Source organism: Ascidiella aspersa, chromosome 7, assembly GCF_963924565.1.
Source record: "Ascidiella aspersa chromosome 7, kaAscAspe10.2, whole genome shotgun sequence".
Classification (NCBI taxonomy): Eukaryota; Metazoa; Chordata; class Ascidiacea; order Phlebobranchia; family Ascidiidae; genus Ascidiella; species Ascidiella aspersa.
The window spans coordinates 10,837,671-10,859,699 of record NC_139453.1 but is presented as its reverse complement, the minus strand read 5'-3'; the positions used below and the strand labels follow the sequence as shown (position 1 = coordinate 10,859,699).

Genomic DNA, 22,029 nt, shown 5'->3' with positions numbered 1-22,029 from the left:
AATAAAAACAACGAAAATTCAAAGACATTTTGGAATCATTAGGTGTTAAAGACTCGTTGAAGCGCAAATCAACCTAAAACAATCATGACAGCTAAAGACTATGCGAAAAACCTGAAAAGCGGCCTTTGGTTGAGCAGTCCCCTGCATATCAACGCTTATAATGACACATCTGTTCTAGCTAGTCTGTATGGTGTGAACATTTACGTCTGACCGCAGTACATACCCAAAACTCTCCAGAGATTTCTCACATGCCTGGCTGCCTATAAGACTAAATTGGCTGTGTTATACAGTAAGAAATACACTCGGCGCGAACATAGCGCAGAGAAACAGTAAGGAGTAAAGCAGCAAAAACATTTTAGTAGAAAATTTACGTCTTATTTGGACTCACGATAACACAATATAGAAAATCGAACTGTACTTACTCCTCCATTGGAGCGATAGAGCAATTTCGATTTGTTCAATTGGTAAAAAACGTCGAATTGCCGAAAACCTTATACAGCACGCAAACTTTGCGCAACGTGAAAAATCGCAAACTAGCTTGAACAACAAAAAAACGGGGAGCGTTAAGCAGCGCAACGCTAGTTAATCATTAACAGTGACCGCATCGATATTTGCGCGCCAAGGACGTTAACTTAAGTTAAATGTACAGTTATTTCGATTGCAAATCAATAAATTGGGCTCACTGTTTCCAAAGGTACACAACCATTTTGAGAGGTGAGATCATTTTAACTTTGATCAACGGATGAAGGAAGGCAAAAGGGTTTTTTATCAGGTTGGCATCAGTTTCGAGTTAAAAGCGAAGTTTAAACAGCCTTGGGGTAAACACTGCTCCTTTTGCCACCTTTAGAGATTTTTTCATTGAAGTCACAAAATATACGTGTAAAATATATTGTTTTATGATACAATACGCTATCGACGGAAAAGCAATTTTGTTTCACTAGTGACGACTGATATTCCAATAGTGACGACTGATAAACGCCAATGACACAATATTTAGGCTACACAAAAAACAAGCAAACAGTAAATTCAAGTTACTCCTCAAAAAAGCAAAGCAATGCTTTGTTTAATGGCCCTCGCTCTTCTTTTAAACAGACAAGGTTATCTAACATTCAGATAAACACAAATCAGTAAAACGTGCGCACAGCAGATAAGTGCCCATATTTTTCTAGTATCATGCTGCGAAAAGTGTCCAACTAAGCTGCCTTCACAACCAAAAATATGCGTTCAAACTACGAGAGTTGCAACGCGATGACTAAGGTGAAAGTTTCAAGAAATCAGCAAAAGAACGAAACATCGTAAAAAGCAGAAACGAATCACGCAACGTTCTGTACAGTGTCGCGAACCAACAGGTTAAACTCACGCCGGTAGGTTACGGCTTGCTCGTTGGCGCATGCCACCACTAAAAATATGTACGCCCCGGGGCTAATAGACTACGAAGCATGTCGACGTGTTAGGCCAGTTGAAAAAGCCAATGTTGAAAATCAGGGTTGCGGAGTCGGAGTAGGACTCGGGACTTGACGGAGTAGGTTTGTATTTTCGTAGTCGGACTCGGGACTCGAGTAAGATCACGTAAAACCACCAGAGTCCCGAGTCCGACGTGCGCAGTACAAATTCTAAAACTGATATGGTCGCCAACTGTAGATTGTAAAAGAGGAATAGCATAATATGGTGGAGATTTTCAAACCATGTTTTGTGCGTGGATGAATAATATGACACCACTATCAGTGGATTGCTGAACATCCACCTTAGTTTAGTTACGCAAATTAGCGAAATACATGCTACAGAGCCAGAGCTTGACTCGGGATCGACGAAATCGCACATCTGTCTGGAGTGGGACTCCGGTTATTTTTACCCGAATCCGCAGCCCTGGTTAAATAAACGGTGCCCCCGTTTTTCGATATGTTTTGGAAACCTACACCACAGTTCACACATTTACCATATTTAACAAAATAAACTCGATTACTTATTAATTGGTCTATAAATTTCAAAACAGGGTAAAACGAAGTGGATGTGGTAAAATGATTTAAATTTATGTCAAAGAGTGGGCGGTACTTGTTTTTACTTCAAAAAATTGTCTTTGAATGACACATATTGGCCGAGTAGACGCGTTGCTTTTATCTATCATGGGACTTATACTATAACGTAATTCAATTACCTTCTTGCCTTTTTCCGTTTGAGCGGCCACATCCTTCCACTTGCAATACTTTGTTTTTTTACACAAATCGGAGCTCTCATAGGTCCCAGAAAACAACTAACTACTCACAACAAACCAACGTATTAAAAAAACAACTTTAATGTAAACTCTTCTATATTGCATCTATTTTACCTGGATTATACGCTTTTACAATCGTTATACAAAAATATCCTAAAACACAGCTCAAATCGAAAAAGAATATAATTCCAGCGAGAGTTATCTGGTTAATCACTTGTTACAAACGTCCAATAGTTTTAATTAGATTAGCTGTTACAGTCACGGTCACTCTGCATTCGCAGCCAACAATCACACCAGAGTGATATGTGTTGTGACCACGAGCAATCTAAAGTGAAACTAGAGAAAGGAAAGGACTACAGCCCTAGTACACAACACAACTTTGCGGCTTTACACCATGTTTGCGTTTTGTGATGTGCCGTAAACTTATGGCATTTACGCCCCATGGTAGCAAAACGGGAAACCGATTCGACACCTGGTGTGCTTAACAAGTCATGTAGTAAGAGCTGCAAATTGCAAAACTTTAAACCAACAAGAGGTGAAACCAAGGTAACTACAACTAAGTTACGTTTGAACTTTTACCTTTGCGTATGATGTTACTATGTGAATTTGGTTTTAGCTCTGAATAAACCATTAGATCGCGTTAGGTGAAACTACCAAACTAGCACCACATTTGGCCATAAATAGCTGCCTATAAAAGTTCTCAAAATAAGTGACTCAAAAAATAATAGTTTAATCAAATCGATCTTCTGAAAAACCCAAAAATATAGTTAAAATATTCAAACGTATGACTATATTATCGCGCAGGTGCAACGGTAAATTACTAACAAACTTTCTAACTATATTTCGCAGTATCAGGGTGGCTGTAATTCAAAAAACATTTGCCAAAAAGGTGTAAATAAAAAGCTACAAAGAACCATCTTGCTTCGGCAACATATTATGCGTAGATTACAACTTTTTACCATGTCATTCGCTTATTTATTCAAACAATTATCGAAAATTACTCCAAAAAAACTACCTGGATGAAGTATTTAGCTCATACATTCATAAGAAATACAGGCCGATAAATCAGTTGAGTGGCCAAAAGTATATTCCACCCTATTTGCAATAATTTAACGAAAAAATGTATGAGTTATACGCCTTTCAGCGAAGTGATTCATTTTTTTTATAAAAATACTTTTGGAAAAACACCTTTTCCTTTTTTACCCTACCAGCAACCTTATGTTCGTACCTAACATAGCTACAATGAACAGTGGAATACGCAGCCGCCTAGAATCTTGAATGGCATGTGCCACTTTGCAAACAGGGGAAACTCGGATCAATGTCATTATAAATGACTTCACATTTTATAAAAGCTGCTAAAAGCTTCTCTAACCTGTCATTTACGCATCAGAAAATATACACGTGATGCCTTCGGAAAGCCTTACAGAAAGCAGTCGGCCTAATCAGGATGAATCGAAAAATGTGTTCAGAAAATTAAATACAAGTACTGACAAACCCCGACTATATACAGAGACCTGTCATTTCGCTAAGCAGTTCCCTATTTCAAGGCAGACTCGAAATTAAAGAGCAGACGATCAACAAGTATTCGCACGTATGCACTGTACTTGGACTTTGCGCAAAACAGCAAACAACGACGATCGTTGGCCGCAACAAAAATAGTCCCATCGTATTTTAGCTCCCTTTTGCTTGCTTACTTCCCTGTGTACCCGTTTTGACAAGTCAACTTACTATATGATTTTGACAGTGACGCAGTTACACGTCTTCCCAGCAAATACCAAAGCAAATCATTAAGACTAATCACTGTTAAGAGGTGATGAGAACGAATAATAAGTACAAAACATCCAACTGTTCTAAACTTGGCTAAGGTGGTTAACATAACTAAGTTGGTAACTTCTCATTAACAAGAACGAAATTGGACAAAAACTTCATACGACATGGGCTCAATTAAAAAAAGCCCTTTTAAACACTTGATTTTTATAAAGTAATAGCTCCAAAATTTGTGCCTCTAATAAGCTGGAATTGTTGTACAAACCTTGTCTAGCTTGGACAATCCAGCAATACACGTTTAGCACAAAATAGGTAAAATAATAATATTCATTTATTATGTATAATAATCAGTCATATTACCACATGATTATCGAGCCTTCTCGCCGAATCGCGTTATAAACTAAAAGGGGTGCTCTTCGAAAAGAGAAAGTCTTTGCACGCCAAGATCGCCAAGGTCTTTAAACCAGGGTACAAGTTTAAATAATTCTAATGATATTTTAGCATAGAGCGACAAAACGCCATCGGCCGTAGCACGAGTGGTTCTAAATTAGAATTATCTCGCTGACCTGGCGAGTGTCTACGCATCAGCACTTCCCCGGACAAAATCAAGTAAAAAAATCCGGTACGCCGTCTGACATTAAATGGTTTTTACTTTTACCTCGTGCGATGCGCTTGTTTACCTGTGTTGTATAGTTGCTCAAGCGTGTATTGTTAAACGAGTTAAGCAATAATTGACTTTAAGTCGTTAAAGTTAAACTTAATTTGCCACAGATCAACAAATCAAGACCATGAATAAGACCGATAACAACAGTCAATGCTCAATTATTAAGGGCACTAGTCTAGTTGGTGTCAATCAGCACTCGCCCGAAGCAAATTGCACTCGCATTAGCGGGTGAGTACAAAAAGCGAGCGGGTGAGTACAAAATCCCAACCCTGCGTAGATCAACCTTGAAACACATTAACGTTTTAAAACACGCGCAAACTCACTTGTTATCCGGAGACTGTGTGTTGGATTTGTTTCGCTGAGAAGGAGGAGGCGAAGGACGCGAGAGGTCGATTTCGCCCATATCTGGCAAAAAGGGAAAACAATTCAATTTAAATCATCCTTAAAATACAAAATTCTATCGAGAGGGGAATGAACGTCCGGGCGTTGCTGTTTGCACACCGGTTTGCCTGCCCTTGGTTATGGTTCGGGGCGGGTAATGAGTTGGATTTAATGTTAAGTTAAGATACAAATATTGAGAAAGTTAAGGGACGAGGTTTGGGGTTGCATGAGAGGTTGTTTATAGCTTTTTCTGGTGGATTTTGGTAGTTTATTATTGAGTCTACATAAAGTACTTTATAGGCAATTACAGAATGTCTGTGCAGTGTGTAAACAAAAAATCCACCCACTACAAATCAACCAAATACTTACCAAAAATTGTTTTACAAAAAGTCGATATATCTACATGTTTCAAAAAGCCTACAAATAAGAAATCAGTTTTCCAGGTAAGGGTGATTCGAATTTACCCACGAGTAAAAATCTCCACCACAACAAAAATAGAGGTGAGGCGCCTATAAAAGAAGATCTGGCTCAAATTCCTAAACGAAATATCAAAAAAAATTACTTTGTATGGCTGCGTTGTAGGACACCCGCGAAGTCTGCGGCGACCTAGACGGCGAACTGGCGCTGCTCTTCGCAGGCGAAATGACGTCACTCTTCGTAGGCGAAGTGGTGATGTCACGTTTGAACGGTAAACTGGTGACGTCACTCTTTAGCGGCGACCGCCACTGGGGTTTCGCGGGTTTCGGTTGATTGACGTAGTCATGGTCCTGAGTACAAATGTTGAATAGCATTTTTGGTGTAATTTTGTTTGGAGATTCTTTAAGAGATTCTTGTTGTACAAGTGACGTCATTGATGATGACGTAAGAGTTCCTGGTTTTAGCATTACTACTGAAAATTTGACAAAAAAAAATAATTTGGTTAGTACCTCACGTTTCAACATTATTCTAGTTTACTTGAAAGGTATTTAACACCTGAATGAGCACGATAAACTGCATTAAAAAAATCACATTTTCGCAAAATTGCTTATCCTCCAGCCTACTTGTTTTGAAAGATGCAGACGCTGCACGAGCCCGTTGATTCTGGCATCCGCTCTTAGGTAGGAGGCGCCGGAGGTGGAGTGGGATAACGTGGAGGAGGAGGAGCTCTTCCTCTCATTGGGAGTAGACGACTTTGCTAACGGAGCTCCGTCTAAGGTCGTGTCTTGCGAATGTGAGCGCGCAAAACGTAGGGACCGCTCCGTTTCTGAACAAACAAAAAGAATCTGACTTGAATTCTTGCTGAAAACCTAGAAAAACAATGAGATGGGAGCAAAAGCCGTGAATCTTGCCGCAAAAATTATGAAAAAGTAAAATTTGTCACCAGAAAAAATGACTGACAAAGAAAAGGTGAAATTGCTTAAAGTCCAGAAATCAAACTATAGTATAACTATAGAGTGAGGTCCGCGAAACCTTTAATATTGCCGTCAAAAGTTATGAAAAGAAACAAAAACAACTAAATCCCTACGTTCACCGATTTGTGGCAGGTCGCAAAAAAATAGCAATCGAAAAACATCCTCACCTTCTCGGTTGGGGAGCGGATCGGCGCTTTTGTTTCTCTTCAGACTTCTCCTTGGAGCCGGAACGGGACGCGGCTGCACGGGGGAACCACCGCCCGGTGAATTCCCGGTCGCTGGATCGCCGGTAGGTGGCGCTCCTCTGACGCTCACTTTCATGCCGTGGTTTCTCAGTTCCGATTTGAGCAGGTTAATTCTGAATAAAGCAATTAAAACACATTTAGCTCGGCGAATGGGAAAAACTTGAATGACAATTTTTAACAATTTTAAACCTAACCCCAGCAACAAGTAAAATATATTAATCAACAGTTCTGTTGGCTCTAACAAATGTAAGGAATGAAGATTTTTGTTTCAGATGAAAAGTCGGCAACAACTTTTTCTTTCAATAGAAGAAGTTTTTCAGATAACCCTATACTCTGATACTTGATTACCGATGCTATATACGGAATGAAAAAAGGTTGCAAGACGTTTGGGGACGCTTTGTAGACGTTGCGAAGGAAACATAAGCGACTCGCACCAGAGAGAAAATCGGTGGAGCATTGAAAGTTGCGAAAGACGTAGTGGGAATATCAAAGCCCATACAGAAGTAGGTATCATTTAACTCCCCGGTTTACATAGTTTTCTCCTTGATTCCTTCGTTTTTGCCGTCCGCCTTAGTATAGTATATATTCTCGGGGCGGCATTTTTCTAACAGGCTAATGTTTTAAACGGGTTAACATTCCCAAAACAAGTAAAGTAAAGACAAGGACCTGTTAAGAGTGGGTGATGCGGAGGCGGCTTGTTGATTCCCGTCATCCCTCTTTTCCAAAGAGGAAGAGAGGATTGCGGAGGAACTTGTGCTCTTGGATCGCTTCTTGCTGCTGCTGCTCTTGGATCGCTTTGAGGAGACCTTTGACTTGAGGAGCGAATGGAGACTGGCCGGTTTGTCGGGAGGACTCGGCTTCTGAAGAGAGCTGGGACTGCCGGAGAAGAAAAGGGAAAGTCAGGCCGGTGATTCTTAACATAATAGCGATTAAGTATACTCTAAAAAGCGGAATTGAACAGTTTATAGGAGTCATTTATGTACACGGTACAACAATATGACTCAAAGTTTGAAAACCCGAGCAAAAGTCAAACGCCACGCTCAATTAGAGGGATAGGAAAGTTTTTTCTACATATAACAGTGGTTCCCTGCCGGGGTTCCGCACTGGAGTGCCATTTTTACCACTCAAGGGTGCCAAACCGTATTTGGGACTCTTCAAAAATCTGATTTTTGCCTTAGTGGTAAGCCTCTTGATATATAGCTCTTTGTGTACGATTAGAGTGCAATAAATCAAATGACGTTTTCCTATATGTGTGGATTGTGTTGTTCAAGTTTCGTATATAGTGACAAAACGGTAAACCACTAAACAAAATTTCTAGGGTACCCTAATCTACTCATTATTTTATCCCGAGATGCCGTAAAATAAAAACATCGAAAAAAACATGAAATTAAAGATCGGAAAATTTCAAGCACTGCGGAGAATTTCGAACCGATTCTCACCTGAATTCGCCCGACATTCTGGTCACGGTCGAGTCGGTGGGAAGCGAAGCCTGACGCGGATGGCAGACCTGGTGCAAAGTGCTCACGTCAGCCGAATTGCGGTGACTCAGCTTGGTGATGGACGAGGAGCGTGGCGGGGGCTTGGGGGCCGTGGAGGGGCGCGGGCGGGCGATGGGGCGCGGCGGGGAAGTCCCGGGGACCAGCGCTGCCGAGTTGCTGTTGTTCGAGTTGTACGAGTAGAAGCGATCCGAGTTGGAGTTAGAGTAATAGTGTCGAGGCTGGTTTTGAGTGGCGGGCAGCTGGCGACGTTGTCCGCTGCTGGTGTGGCTGCGGAGACAATGGGCGATTTGTACGTCACAAGTTGGATATTGCTACGTCACACGAGGAACGTTGTTGACTGTTGAGTAATAGGCGGGCGCAGTATCGAGTTTATCACATAAGTTTTGTGGAGTTTTAGAAAGAAATTGCTAGCGCGCATTTTAGGGTCAAGTTGCTGCTTAAAAAATATGCATTACAGTTTACTCATTTATATATGTGAATTCTAAAAACAAGCGATATTCCTTGCAAATAGGTTATGGACAACTATATCACATGTGAATTGCAACGAATTCATTTTTTATGTTTTTGCGTAACATACGCTCTGATTGCGATTAACCCCCCCAAAAAAATATTTTAATGAACATTGAGAGAAATAAAGTTTATGTGTCAAAATTAAATTAGGTTACTTTGTTAAAAACATAAAGTTTAATACTTATATGTTCACCACGAAAAATTAAAAAAAAAATCCTTTGTGTAAAACGTAAGCTATATACACGGATGGAAGTATGGTCTTTATTATTGTTCACTTTAAATCTTTTACAACCGTAAAAAAGAAAGACCAAACTGGAATTGTAATTAGCCTAAAACACACAAAAAATTTGACTGCCCATTGAGAGAACCAAATTATATTTGTCAAAATTAAATTGGGCTGCAGATTCTATTAAAAACAACAAGTTTAATACTTTTATGTTCACCCCGAAAAATACTAAAATACTTTGAAGCATAATGGTTGGAGGTTGTAATAAAATGTAGAAAACCAAAGCCGTATAGGTAACTTTCAACATTAAAGTATACGTATTTTTTTGTATTTTTTGCCAAACTCTGAAGTCCAAGTAGTCAAAAATTACAACTGCAAAAAACGGAAGCGCACTACTTGAATTCAAACGACAAAAAAACTTTTAAATTCACAACCACGAAAAATAAGCGGCAAACTTGCATTTGAACAGTTCACGGACTCACCTCGCAAATGACGTATAGCGAGATCGGCGCAAGTCCTCGGCTGAGCGTTTCGATTGGCTGCCGGGCGTGGCACGTGACCCGGTCTGCGAGTTCAAAGGTCGCAGCTGCTCGCGCGGCCGCTGGGTGGCGTCGTCGAGTTTCACTTGGTTGTAGTAGTTGGGGGGCATGGACAGGGGACGGCGCGCTGGCTGCGATCGGCGTCGCTGTTGGACTCTGAACAAATAGTTCGTTTTATTGCTTATTTAAATGCTAGAGTAGAAGATGTTCGGAAAATAAAAAGGGAATAAATGGCAGTTTTAAGAACGATTTTTAAATAATAAAACGCAATTTATTAGTAATACTTGTTAGTGAACAATAAAGTAAACAATTTAAGCAACTGGGGACGCCAAAAGCCATCGCAGACCCACCGAATCTATCAATCAGTGATGCATCAAGCCTGCGATGGCTTTCGGTGTACTAAAGATACGTAAACCATAATAGTTGGTTAAAAAACAGCTTCAGAAGGGCTAGATCACAGTTTCTGAACACATGCGTATGCATCTTTGATTAAATGATACAAGCAACTGAGTTATGACAAGCCGAAAAACTGTACGTTTGGGTCGGGATTCGAACCAACGAGCCCCTTTTTTGACAAGTGTGCCAGATAGTTTGCGGAAACTTAAAAAAAATTACTTCAGTTGACCCGGTTAAATAAGGTTTGAATTCTAGAGTGGACAAACTATTGACGACATACATTAAAAGGGAACAAATGGCAAAAAAACAGCTTCTGAAGGGCTAGATTACAGTTGTTGAACACATGTGTGTGTATCTTTCTGTAACTGATACCAGCAATTGAGTGACAAGCGGAAAAACGTATACCTGGGTCGGCATTCGTACCCACTGCTCCTGGTTTTTTTAAATTGCGCCACCAGTTTGCCAGATCATGAAAATCCTTTATTAATTAAGTTTAATAAAACATATTGGGTTGTTCAGTTTTTACCGTTGAAAACACGCGATAATTTGCGAAATCTACCTCAATTTTGCGTGGTTAACAAAAAGTGTAAGCCATCGCGCTAATCATCACTTTCATATTTTACAATGTACCTTATCGGTTTATAATTAGGTTGATATAGCTGTGTGCTATACGTATATAACCGATGATTTAAATAAAGGTTTGTGGCAATTTAACATGCACCGAAGTTGCAATCTTGTGTGTTGTGGGGAAGGGGCCTGCTTGGTTTAAAATATTTTGGCGTTTTTGCGTTTTTTTATAAATTTAATTAGCCACGGTTTCTTCAATGTATTACGATTGAAGTAGTCAGGAAAGATATTTCCGTTAGACCAATGTGTGTCTGGTTCCTCAATGCTAATCTATTAGACTAAATTCAGATTGGTCCACTTTTATCAGCTCACGTTTTCCTGTTTATAGTAAAGGAGCATCAAAGACCGCAAACAATGAAACGGACATAAAGGAAAGTGCGCCACGAAATAGATGATCTTAACAAATTTCTTGCGTTTTTTCAAGGTTTTTCTTTACACCAATTTCAACATTAAAGTAATTAAACAAACGCTCAATACGCTACACTTGGAATGAAAAAATATTTAGGTTGATTTGCATAATGTTACTTAAACTACAGATTTTGATTTTTCTTAATTGACATTTGACTAGCGCTTGCCTTGTGTGGTTTGATAGGCAATAGGAATTGTTATACTCTGAATTTCTACTTCCAAGCCCATTACTACTAAAGGCTTTATCTTTGCAACGGATTTCAGAATTTGCAAAGCTCGCATAGGCTGCTAGCAGTCGCTAAAACCATTTGACAGGCGTTGCCATGCGTTTTATGATATCATCTGGAATTTCCTCATTATTAAACGTAAATCCGGAAAGAGTCATGCTTAAAACGCCAAAGAGGGACCGATTGCTGACCGCTATGACCTCTCTTTGGGAAGCGCAATTGTTAGCCTGTGAATAACGCATCACGTGTGAATGACGTCATTTGGAGCACGGTAATGTGCAAACCATAACAACACGGTTTTAAGTAGACCAGCTGGCTCAGGTAAACCTATTTGGGGAAACTGCACAAAAACGTAATATATCGAGGTTTCACTGATGTGGTATATCGAGGATGTAAGCACTGATGTGACGGGCTTGGTCGTTTGTTCTTTAAATTTGTCACCTTCAGGCAGACTTGGGCAACTAGATTTATTTTAGCTTTCTAAAATTAGATTAGAATTAAATAATTTTTGTTTATTCAAATTTGATTAGAATTACAATTGCGGATTTCTTCAAAAATCAAAAGAATGTAAATGGTCATTTTTGTGTGGTAATTTTTATATGTTTTAGCATGGTCTATTTTGCTTTTCAGGTTGTAAAAATCGCAAGTTCCAAACAGTCGTTCCAAGTTCCGATCAAAGGGTATTAACGAAAATTCTTTGTTTATACTGAGTGACTAAAAATGCATTTGGACAAGGTAGCATTTTTGGTAAACTTGGAATAAGATTACAATTACATTAGAATTACCCACATTTTGCTCTATTTCATTGAATTAGGAAACAAGAATTGTCTAGTTGTCCAAGTCTGCAGTCAGGTAAATCCTTACTCACTTGGCAAGAGAAGCAGCGTCCTCATTCGCCGGATGCTGTCGCCTAGCAATGGATGAGGCGGAGGAGTGGGGAGTGGCGGATGAGAGAAATACGTCCTCCGAGGAGGAGATGGGATCGTGAGAGCGACGTCCACCGGGAGGTGCTATTGAGCTTCTATTGACTTGATGCAGCAAGTCTTCGAACCTAAGTGGTTAAAAGCGATTGATGTACAGGAGTTTTTTCCTAGGTCTGAATGAAATAGACACCGTTATATAAAATGAAAGGTAAACGTAAAAAGAGACAAACTTGCATTTTTAATAAAATGATAATTCTTTTTCTTTTTTAAAAAAACGATTTTTTTAGGTAGCTAATTTTCTCTTCAGTTGGTATGCATACAACACTATGTCTGATATAGTTGTTCCGATTTTAGTATTTTCTATTTATAACATTGTTAGGAGAAAGTACGACACACCATTGAGCTAAATTTGCATTATTTATAAAATTCCTCCCCCTCCTACTTTGTACACAGAAAAGCAGTTCTGGTAGATGTTATAAGTTGCAATATTTGTTATACTAAAACGTAGTAAGAATATTAAAGGCCATACAGAAGTAAGTATCATTTTGAACGTTGCGAATAACTCTTTAAAATGAATAAAGATATATTCAAAACGTTCAAAAAAGCTACCATCTTCTGTATGGAGTTTGATGTTCTTACTACGTCTTACTACAACCTCCAACCAATATGCTTCAATGTTATATATTACATTGTGTAGAATCAATCAAGAAAACTACTGCTATTGCAATGAATTATACTGGAACTGAACTTGCTAATAATTCAACACTTGTTGACTCGGACTAATGTTATTTTGTCGTAAATGACTTAAGTTAGGTTGAAATCAGCTCAGAACAACTCGTTTACAACACTGTATCCGGGTGAAAACAGTAAACACCAACTCCGATAGATTTGTGTTTAAACCTTTTTTTTAATTAATCTTGGAATAAGTACGTTAGTTAGTTTTGCTGAAATCTTATTGAAAACAGATAACAATCGCACACTTTCCAGGAAATGTGAAAAACGAACCAACATTTGCTATTATAAATGTGTAGCAAGGAGGTTACAGCATCGCTAAAAGGGCAATTAGATACGTTAGAAATTCGCACACACAGTATTTACAGACAGAACTGAAATTATTTCAAATGCAAAATGCAGGTCTGACAATTACCAAACAGCAACCACCATCTTATGAAAGCGCCTGTGGTCTATCAAGCGACAAGATAAGATAAGTCGTGGAACACGTGCCGGTTTTACCTCACGCGTGGTGAATGAAAAGCAAGGCAGTCATTGAACCGCCCAAACACATCCACACCAATTGCAATAATAACAATAAAACTAAAACAAGACTCTAGTGCCGCTATAGACAAACTCTGCTTGGTTTCGAGGAAATAACTCGCCCACATTTCCGCGTACGTCACTGCGTAACGTAAACACGTTTTTACGTGACGCAGGGCGCGTAAGCAGTATACCGGTAGAGAGAATGAGAAAGAAATTTAAACTATAATTCTACACACTGGTGGGGGGTCGTGGTAAGTTAGTAAGCGTTCGGTTGTTGATCTCACCCAGGGTTTGTCAACAGTCACCCATAAGCGTATTACGTAATAAGAATAGCAAAGCCCATCCGGTAAACACTTACCATCGGTACCTTCTCTCTATGTTGAAAATGAATAAAGAGTTATTCGAAACGGTCAAAATGATACCTACTTCTGTATGGGCTTTGGTATTCTTTTTGCGTCTTACTACAACCTCCAGCCATTATGCTCCATAATCGTATTGTTTTTTTAATTATTTATTGAAAAAACTATTTAATTATTTGTTGAAAGAAAAGTTAAAATTCTGTGACGGGGGACGAGACACATAAGACTTGAGAACTGAGATCAAACCATTTCCAGTCCTTGTAAGTACTCAAAGTTATATTAACAACGTACAACCCGAATAAGCACTGACGATCTTTGAAGAAACTAGCGGAAAGTTTTGCCATTTACAATGACTACCTTATTTTTCTTTTAAGAGTAATGATTTCCAATCAAGTGTTTATAGAGAAAATAAGTTTCGAAAAAATTAACATTGAGTAATGGTTTACATATGCCTTCGACCTTTTTCCAGCTTGCGGCACATTCAAAAAAGTAAATCAAACGTTCGCGACACACATCCTACTGATCAACAATTTTATAACCTGACAATCGCCTTTAATACACTTGTAAAATGTAATCCTTTTGTAAATTTTGAATTGGTAGTGTGCAGCCAGGTTTTGTACGCTTTGCTTGCATCTAGGTTAGTTCCCAAAATAAGAAAAGTTCCGCGGTACACTTGAGAACTTCCTGAGGCACTGTACGACCAGTATGCATGTGACGCAATCATACCTTTAAACATCTAATTTGCATTCAATGAGAACATTTAAATTGTAATTAATACAACGCTGAACCACAAAACATACAATAAAGTTCGATTTGATCTATAGGGCGTGCATTATGAGAAGGTTATTTGTTCGTATACTGACCGGGTAAACGGCCGCTCTTTGTAAAATTCTCGTCCGCTAAACGGATTTCACATATTTAACTTAGAGGTTTAACAAAACAATATTTAGACAACAAAACACAAATTTTAGCGTAGTAGTTGAATGTTGTAGTTGGATGTAGAATGAACATTAAAACCCATAAAGAAATAGGTAGCATGTTTTGTTAAAAATATATAGTTATTTAAAACGTTCAAAACATGCTACCTACTTCTGTATGGGCTTTGATATCCATTTTACATAACACACAATTCCGCATGGTTTTTTGCACCGTTGAGAACCCTAGATAAAATGATGCCTACAAACTGCAGCATCAAAATATATAACAAACGGCTTTTGCACCTGCCTTAACAAAATACTACTGAAGTATTTCAGCTCAAAGTGTCCTACGCTGCAAAGATCTAACCTTCTATCAGTTTTGCCAGAGTGACTCAATGAACCTGCGGTCTGTATAACGCCAGCTGTCGAATCCATTTCCGTCGGAGTTCGACCGGGACGCGATAAAATTGAAAAAACAAATAGCCTAGTGTACGACTTAGCAGTGCCGCAGCAGTATCAAGGCAGCACACTGAGCACAGGCAATAGCGCACCGGTACAGGACACAATCGCATGATTTCATCGTCACCAAACGCCAACAACAAAGAGAGAGACAGAGCAGAACTAGTTCCGCCGCTGCAGTTTGCCCGGGGCCCATTTGTATAGTGGAATCACTGTCATAGGGGCACAAAAAAGGATATGCGCCTCTTCCAAGCCCAAATTCCGTGACCCCTTCTTTGGGTTTGCTATACTTGCGATAACGTAGACCTTGTTTTTGGAAGTAATGACACAACCGAAGGAGGCGCAACTGTTATAAATTCAACTCCCGGTAAAGATTCACTATTCAATTGATATATAGCAACTTATTTCGAAAGAAAAATAGCACATGGAAAGCGAAAAGACCGTTTGCTCATAGAGCTGGAGTTGGTATCAATAACACGAGTTACTAACGAAAACAGTTCTGTCCAATATACTTAGGTTAAGTATACTATGCACGGATCTGTAATGCAGCTTGAATATGAATTGCAAACCCAATAAGGTCGAGCTAATCGACCTGATGTCCATCTAATCGACCTTTGTGGCTTTGCAATTCATTATCAAGTTCTGTCCAGGTTTCCAAAGATTGCTCTACGATAGAAGACTGTCAGGCAACTATATATATCTAAAAATTAACATAAAAATGCGTATTGAACCATTTTTGGTACAACACATTTCGTATCTAAGATTAAAACCAATCGAACCTAAACAGCCCAGTTTACGAACTCTTCAAGAGGCACTCGTTTGATTGTGCGGCGTCGAGCACATCCCAAAGTCGCACCGTCGCTTTTTCAGTTTAAAGGCTCCGAAAGATCACAGCCACAACTTTTAACAGACTTAAGAGCGACAGGCAAACGGCATAGGCTCTCCCGGCTCGACACACCTGCTGCAGAAACAGAAAGAAGCGGAGTCGGCGTGGCAGGCAGCCCTGTGGGAAACGCTAACTCACGGGTGACTTCCGCTGTGCTCTTACTCAACTGCGCTCGAATGCCTGGGCAAAGCGCGGTTATGACGAAACAATGGGCGTCTCGATTCGCGCCGATCGCGTTAGGTAATTTTTTAAAATCGCCATATGGTTATTTTAAAATCGCCTTTTAAACGTGTCATTTTACCAAAGCACGGTAAGCACCCAACAAGCCATTTCATACCCTGTACTAAAATCTGACAGCATTTTCAGATGAAAGCAAAACAACCACTACCAGTTGACACAAAACAAACCAAAGACAAACCTAATATCTAAACAAAACCCGCAAGATCAACGAGGCTGACTTGCTAAAAGTCGTTGGTATTTTCAAAAGGCCGAGAAGCGACCGTAGAGAATAGGTTATGCGGGCGTACATTGGCAAAGTAACTGTTGCCAATAACTTTTCCGTGTTGTAATTACAGGAACTGAAGATGCCGTTTTAGGCAAAATACACATTCCTTTTGTGTTACGAGTGTTCGATGTCGTTAACCTGAAGAAGGCGACTTTAAATAGGTTGTCGAAACGTTGACTAACAATTACAATTACAAGAGGAACTGTTTTATGATTAATATTATGCCCGGTAGCAACAGTGTGGAGTGTATTCATTTAACATAAGTCTCATTCTGTAGTTTACTCCGGTTTTCAAATTTAGAGATTTATTTGTTTGTCGAAACGATATATTTGACGTGGCTTTTGTTGATAACGTAAGCTTGTTAGTAGGGTTTAGGTTTCGATTCCCGTTTCTCTAGGTCAAAAAATACAAAAAGTAAAACCTAGAGTTTCAAACGAATCTTTTCGAAATAAGTGAGGTATAACAGCACTTGAGATATATTGTCCTTTAAACGAACATCTACTTGTTTGACTTTTACCTAAAACTCTTGAGTTGCTGTCATATAGAGTCATTTTGTTCTGATTTTTTTTTCTGGTAGTTTGTGGCCCACAAAAGGATTCATATATTTATGGGCACATTCTGGTGCACAATAATATTGTTTGTTGCTGAAATTTTTCCGTATAATAAAACTCACATGAAAGCTGTATTGTAAGAACTATCATACACAAATAATGCATTGAATTGGCTGCTAAACATAGCACGAATTTGTGCTATTTCGGTAAATTGACTAAAATAAAAAGTTGTAAAGCAAAAATGGCTAAATTGCACGTCGTGCCTTTACGCACATGCACAGCATTTAGTCATAGTTTTGGTCAAAGCGTTGTGATAACTAAACACTGGTTATAGCGAATTCGCGTTTTTGCTGAAAAATTATGAAGCTTTAACATGTGAAACTTTGCGGTCACTTAAAAATCGTTTGATAATTTATTTCTTTTTTTTCGCATTTTCGTGGCAGATTTCAATCTAGCACCTTGAAAAGACTTTGTCCTCAAATAATTAAAATTCTAAGAAAAAACCTGACCATAAATTGTTTGCTCACGCTTGCCGTAACAATAGGACTAACCTTGAAACAAGGCATAGATCTTTACACGTCATACCCCAAGTCTAAACTGAAACAAAAAAAATTGCCGACCAAATGTATTAACTCAGCAATCGTATAAAAGATTGTGCAACTTAAATAAACACATCAAAGTACAGTATGTCCAGAACGACGGGCTCGCTGCACAAAGCTTTATGAGCATTGAAATGCAAACCAAACAATCCCTAATTTGCCAAATCTAGTTTATCAGCTGGCATGAAGCAAACAAAACAAACCTATCTGCAAAAAAAAAAATAAAAAAAAATATCTGCACAAAACCCGGAAGAACAAATATGCGAACATGTTGCACAGGTCCTTGGTTTTTTTATCAAATCACCTTTAAAACGTGTCATTTAAACAAAGCGCCCAACAATCCTCTTTAAACCCTTTTCTAAAATCTGACAGCATTAAAGATGAAACAAAATCAACCGACATCAGCTGAGAACCAAACAAAAATAAACTCAACACCTATTTAAAACCAGCAAGAGCAACTATGCGGACATGTAGCAAAAGTGGTTGGTTTTTTTAAATCGCCTTTAAAACGTGTCGTTCGAACAAAGCGCCAAGCTAAAATAACAGGAACTTGCTTATCTCCACTCACCAAGCCTCGTCTGCCATCGAGTCGCCGATGACTGTGTGGCGCCTCTGGTGTTCGGTGTCCAGCATCGAGTTGGGCGACTGTGACCGCTTGGTGGCGTCGTGCCGGTCCACCATCAACTTGCTGGGGTCGCCCCTGAAAAAACACGTGTAACTGTGGTTCACTGTTATTTACATCGGTCGTCTGTATTTGCAGTAAGGTTTTTAGTTCTATATCCAAAATTGTATGAAGACCATGCAGTGTCATGCAGTGTCATTTTTCATGTTCTCAATTCAAGTTCAATAAAAAAATGAGTTGTAATAACTTATGAAAAACTCGGCAATGACAAAGGCTCGTATGTAAAGTTAGAACAAAACGCCCGGTGCTTAATTCAGTTTAAGAAAAGATCGGTTTCCGAAAAATGTAAAACAAGTTTTAAGTAAATTGTAAGCACACAAATTTCACAATTTAAATCCAATTCTAAAATTGAACATATCGCCCTAATTCGTCGAATTTGACAACTGGATAGAGTTATTCAGTTATTCAAATAAAGCAGACGAGGACTCACTTTGGGAGGTAGGGTTCGGCTGGTGGTGGTGGAAGGTTGAGGAGGTTGATCGGACTCGCAGGTTCCTCGTGGAGAGAAGAGGAGATGAGAGGAGAGTCGGCTCCTCCTGGAACAAAAGTGAAAATTTCGTTGTGAAATGAAAGGAATCCTAAATTGCGGGTAAAACATTTAAAGTATTTCAGATGATACCGAGTTTACAGTGGCAAGCTGGTAGAGCTAAGTTTGGGGCACGACAAAAGGTTAGATTAGACACACATTAGACAACACTTTTTTGGTAAACAGAAGTAATGTTACCGTTTTTTGGGTTTCTAAACAATCAATGGTCAAATTAGAGATGGTAAAGCGTTTCTAGTGTAATCCGAAGAGTTGCTATGTGAGCAAAAAGCATGCCGTCCAAAACAGTGCGATAAGTCTGAGTCAAATTTATATACTTTTTTATCAATTGCTACGCTACACAACTACACTTGACAGTGAATACAACTTTTTTTTAAACCGTGGTATGTTGTATGTTACGACACTTCCGGCAAATTCATCTACACGTAGTTGTAGATAAACAAATCGACCGAGTTACGAAAAGTTGGATTTTCCCGATTTGCCAGTTAATCGAGTACGGTATAAAAAACATTAAGTGCAGGAACAGGTAAACAACGATTTTAGAAGAAAATTATGAATATTTCTTTACCTCCTCGCAAGAGACTCGACTGACGTGATCTTTCCGCTGGCGTGAAGCGACTCGAGTTTGACGAAGACGAGTAGCGAGCGTTAGATGACGAGTTGTTCGACTCGATCGAGTTGATTGACTTGCTGTAGCCCCTGAGCAAAGAAAACAATGCGTTGGTTATAATTACTGAACTATGACACAACACCAGCTTGGATTTCCTAATGCTTTTTGTTTAGAAGTATATTTTATTTACAACTAGATTCAAATTTTTCAGGCGTTTCATGTGGATTGGTGAGTCATACAGAGAAAACAATGCGTTGGTTATACCTACTCAACTGTGTCACGACGCCAGCTTGGATTTTTATGTTATTTCTTTCTTAGGAGTATATTTACAACTAGATTTACTCTTTCCAGGTCTAAATGATTCGGTGGGTCACATAAGTTTGGTCAAGAGTATGCATGGTAATTTTGAAACAACGCTAGCTAAAAACGTCACTTTTTTATTAACAACTCAATAAAAGTTCAAGAAGATCAGTTCAATCCATATTTAAAAACAAAATTGGAAAGAGATTTTTTTGGATGATGTTTTCCTGGTATATTTTGTAAAAAAAAATCCATCTTCCCATAAATCACTCACCTTGGTGGGTAGCCGTTCCCACTCGCGTTTGAAATTCTGTCCAATGAGGTGTCGGCCTGCCGATCACGTGACCAGCTCCCGGCAGGAGGAGGTGGGGTCCGCGAGTCCTCCCGAAGTCCTGGTGGAAGAGCGGAGGCAGGGAGGCTGATCCTCTTCACCGGGGCCGAGGTCCGCATCTGACGGGATCTGGAAAGATAAAAAAGTTGTTGTTTAGTTAGATTGTAGCAGAAGTTCTTAATCTGAAGTGTATGTAACCCAGTGTTTCGCAATCTTTTTTGGCTTGCGGCACCCTACATAAATTATAAAACGTTTGCGGCACACCTGTTGTATTTTTGCTGAGTGGTTAACTGTAACGCTACATTTATCGAGATGGAAACAGCACATTAACTGTGCAACAAGGTTGAAATTTTTACCTTTTGGCACTTTTATTTTACACAAATAAAAGAAGCTTACCAATAGAGCAAAATTCTTAACTCCTAAAGAATTTGAAATATCTCTCGAAGCCCTTGAGCGTTAAAACTGGCACTCTAAGAGTGCCGCGGCACCTCGGTTTAAACCACTGATGTAGCCCCAGTCAGTTAGGGGTGTTCGATAATATCGGATCGGATACGATACCTGATTTTAAGATGTAAGATGGCTACTCATCCGATACTATAGTGTTGTATCGGTGCCGATCCGATTTTAAATTAGTTTATGCATTTAAGCTATTACGGTATACAATCTAACGCAACACTTTATGCCTCGAAAAGCAATTTTTTTCAAATTAAATGATCGACGGAGGAAAGTAAGACTGTCTTTTACCGTAAAACAATTTTTTGCATAACAAACCGAAAACCTTACATTTGATCGGTAAATTTACTAATTTGATTGTTGTGGCGTTAACTATTTAACAACATCATAGTATTAGCAACAACGATATTATATAATCAAATGCGCAAAAATATATACGACAAAACTGTTCCTAACTGTTTTAGAACAAGCCCTAAACCTGGCGAATAACACTCAATGGGGCATGTGTGTTGGTAAATAAAAGTTGAGTGGAACTTTGTGTGTCTTGTATTTTATCAGCGTAAGGACGTTGGTGCCAACCACGCTTACGGCACCCTTATGGATATGGTGGTGCACCACGAGCGTTTTCAACAGGTGCTTTAGTGTAGTGTCACAAAACAAGCGAAATTCACACAACACGCATGAACTGTATGCTATGTATTGGACAATTGTTCTGGATTTATTGCACTCTAAGCGTACACAACTTGTTCATATAGAATATATCGCTATAGAATATAATGAAATGTACAGCCCGAATAAACTGAAACAGCGAGGCACGACGGATATGACTCATTGAGACGTAGATTAAAATGATTCAACCGCGTTTTACATTACCTTTTCAGGGATTTCAAAACAAGAACAACATCAACGTCAGAACAAAACACATTTCGGAACAAGACTAAAAAAAAGTAATAACTATATTGGTCGTAGTACCGTCTAAAACGGAATAATCCGGTGGCAAAACAGCGGCGCCCAAACGACGCCATTCAAACTAGGAAGCCCAAACGTTGACACCAAAACGACCGATGCCAGCCAGACCCATGAACCCCAGTTGCCCCATACTCTCCCTTCAGTTTCAGGGGTTATTTTGGCCATTTAGCCTTATTCCCACGAATTTAGGTCTTATTCATGCGATACGTTCTTATTCCGTCGTGGATATTACTGTGTATTTGGCTTTATTATGTCGTTGGTCTTAATACTATGGTTTTATATATATTTTTTTGCTTTAGGTACTTGTGCCTTCTATAGGTCTTATTGTGTGTTCTCCCTTTTCAGTTTTTTCAGTAAAGCAAAATTTTAAATATTGCTTTACGAACACTAACTGAAAAACGCGATATTTAAAATAAAGAATTTTGACTACGAAATTTGTGCAGCCTATTACAATCCACAAATAAAACAAAATGTCCATTCCTTGATTTAACAAAATACAAAATTTGTAAAGCAAGAATAAGGCAATGAAAAAAAACAAGTTGTCGGCATAAGTGTCACTACTTTTGTCGGTATACAAAGGAGCAGATTCAGC

General features: G+C 39.0%; 1 protein-coding gene across 2 annotated transcripts in view; it reads right to left on the bottom strand.

The window, feature by feature from the left end:
• LOC146137753 (uncharacterized) overlaps window positions 1–22,029 on the bottom strand; it is a 59,254-nt gene that overhangs the window by 13,774 nt on the left and 23,451 nt on the right. For both annotated transcript variants that reach the window (XM_083393292.1, XM_083393293.1), the window contains exons 8-19: window positions 19,959–20,144; window positions 19,343–19,473; window positions 18,661–18,766; window positions 18,117–18,248; window positions 11,961–12,143; window positions 9,378–9,590; window positions 8,100–8,426; window positions 7,327–7,536; window positions 6,583–6,773; window positions 6,065–6,267; window positions 5,587–5,791; window positions 4,967–5,048 (exon numbers count right to left, since the gene is read on the bottom strand). In XM_083393292.1, coding sequence (XP_083249418.1) covers window positions 4,967–5,048; window positions 5,587–5,791; window positions 6,065–6,267; window positions 6,583–6,773; window positions 7,327–7,536; window positions 8,100–8,426; window positions 9,378–9,590; window positions 11,961–12,143; window positions 18,117–18,248; window positions 18,661–18,766; window positions 19,343–19,473; window positions 19,959–20,144 — 2,169 coding nt within the window. The remainder of the gene's footprint in view (window positions 1–4,966; window positions 5,049–5,586; window positions 5,792–6,064; window positions 6,268–6,582; window positions 6,774–7,326; window positions 7,537–8,099; window positions 8,427–9,377; window positions 9,591–11,960; window positions 12,144–18,116; window positions 18,249–18,660; window positions 18,767–19,342; window positions 19,474–19,958; window positions 20,145–22,029) is intronic.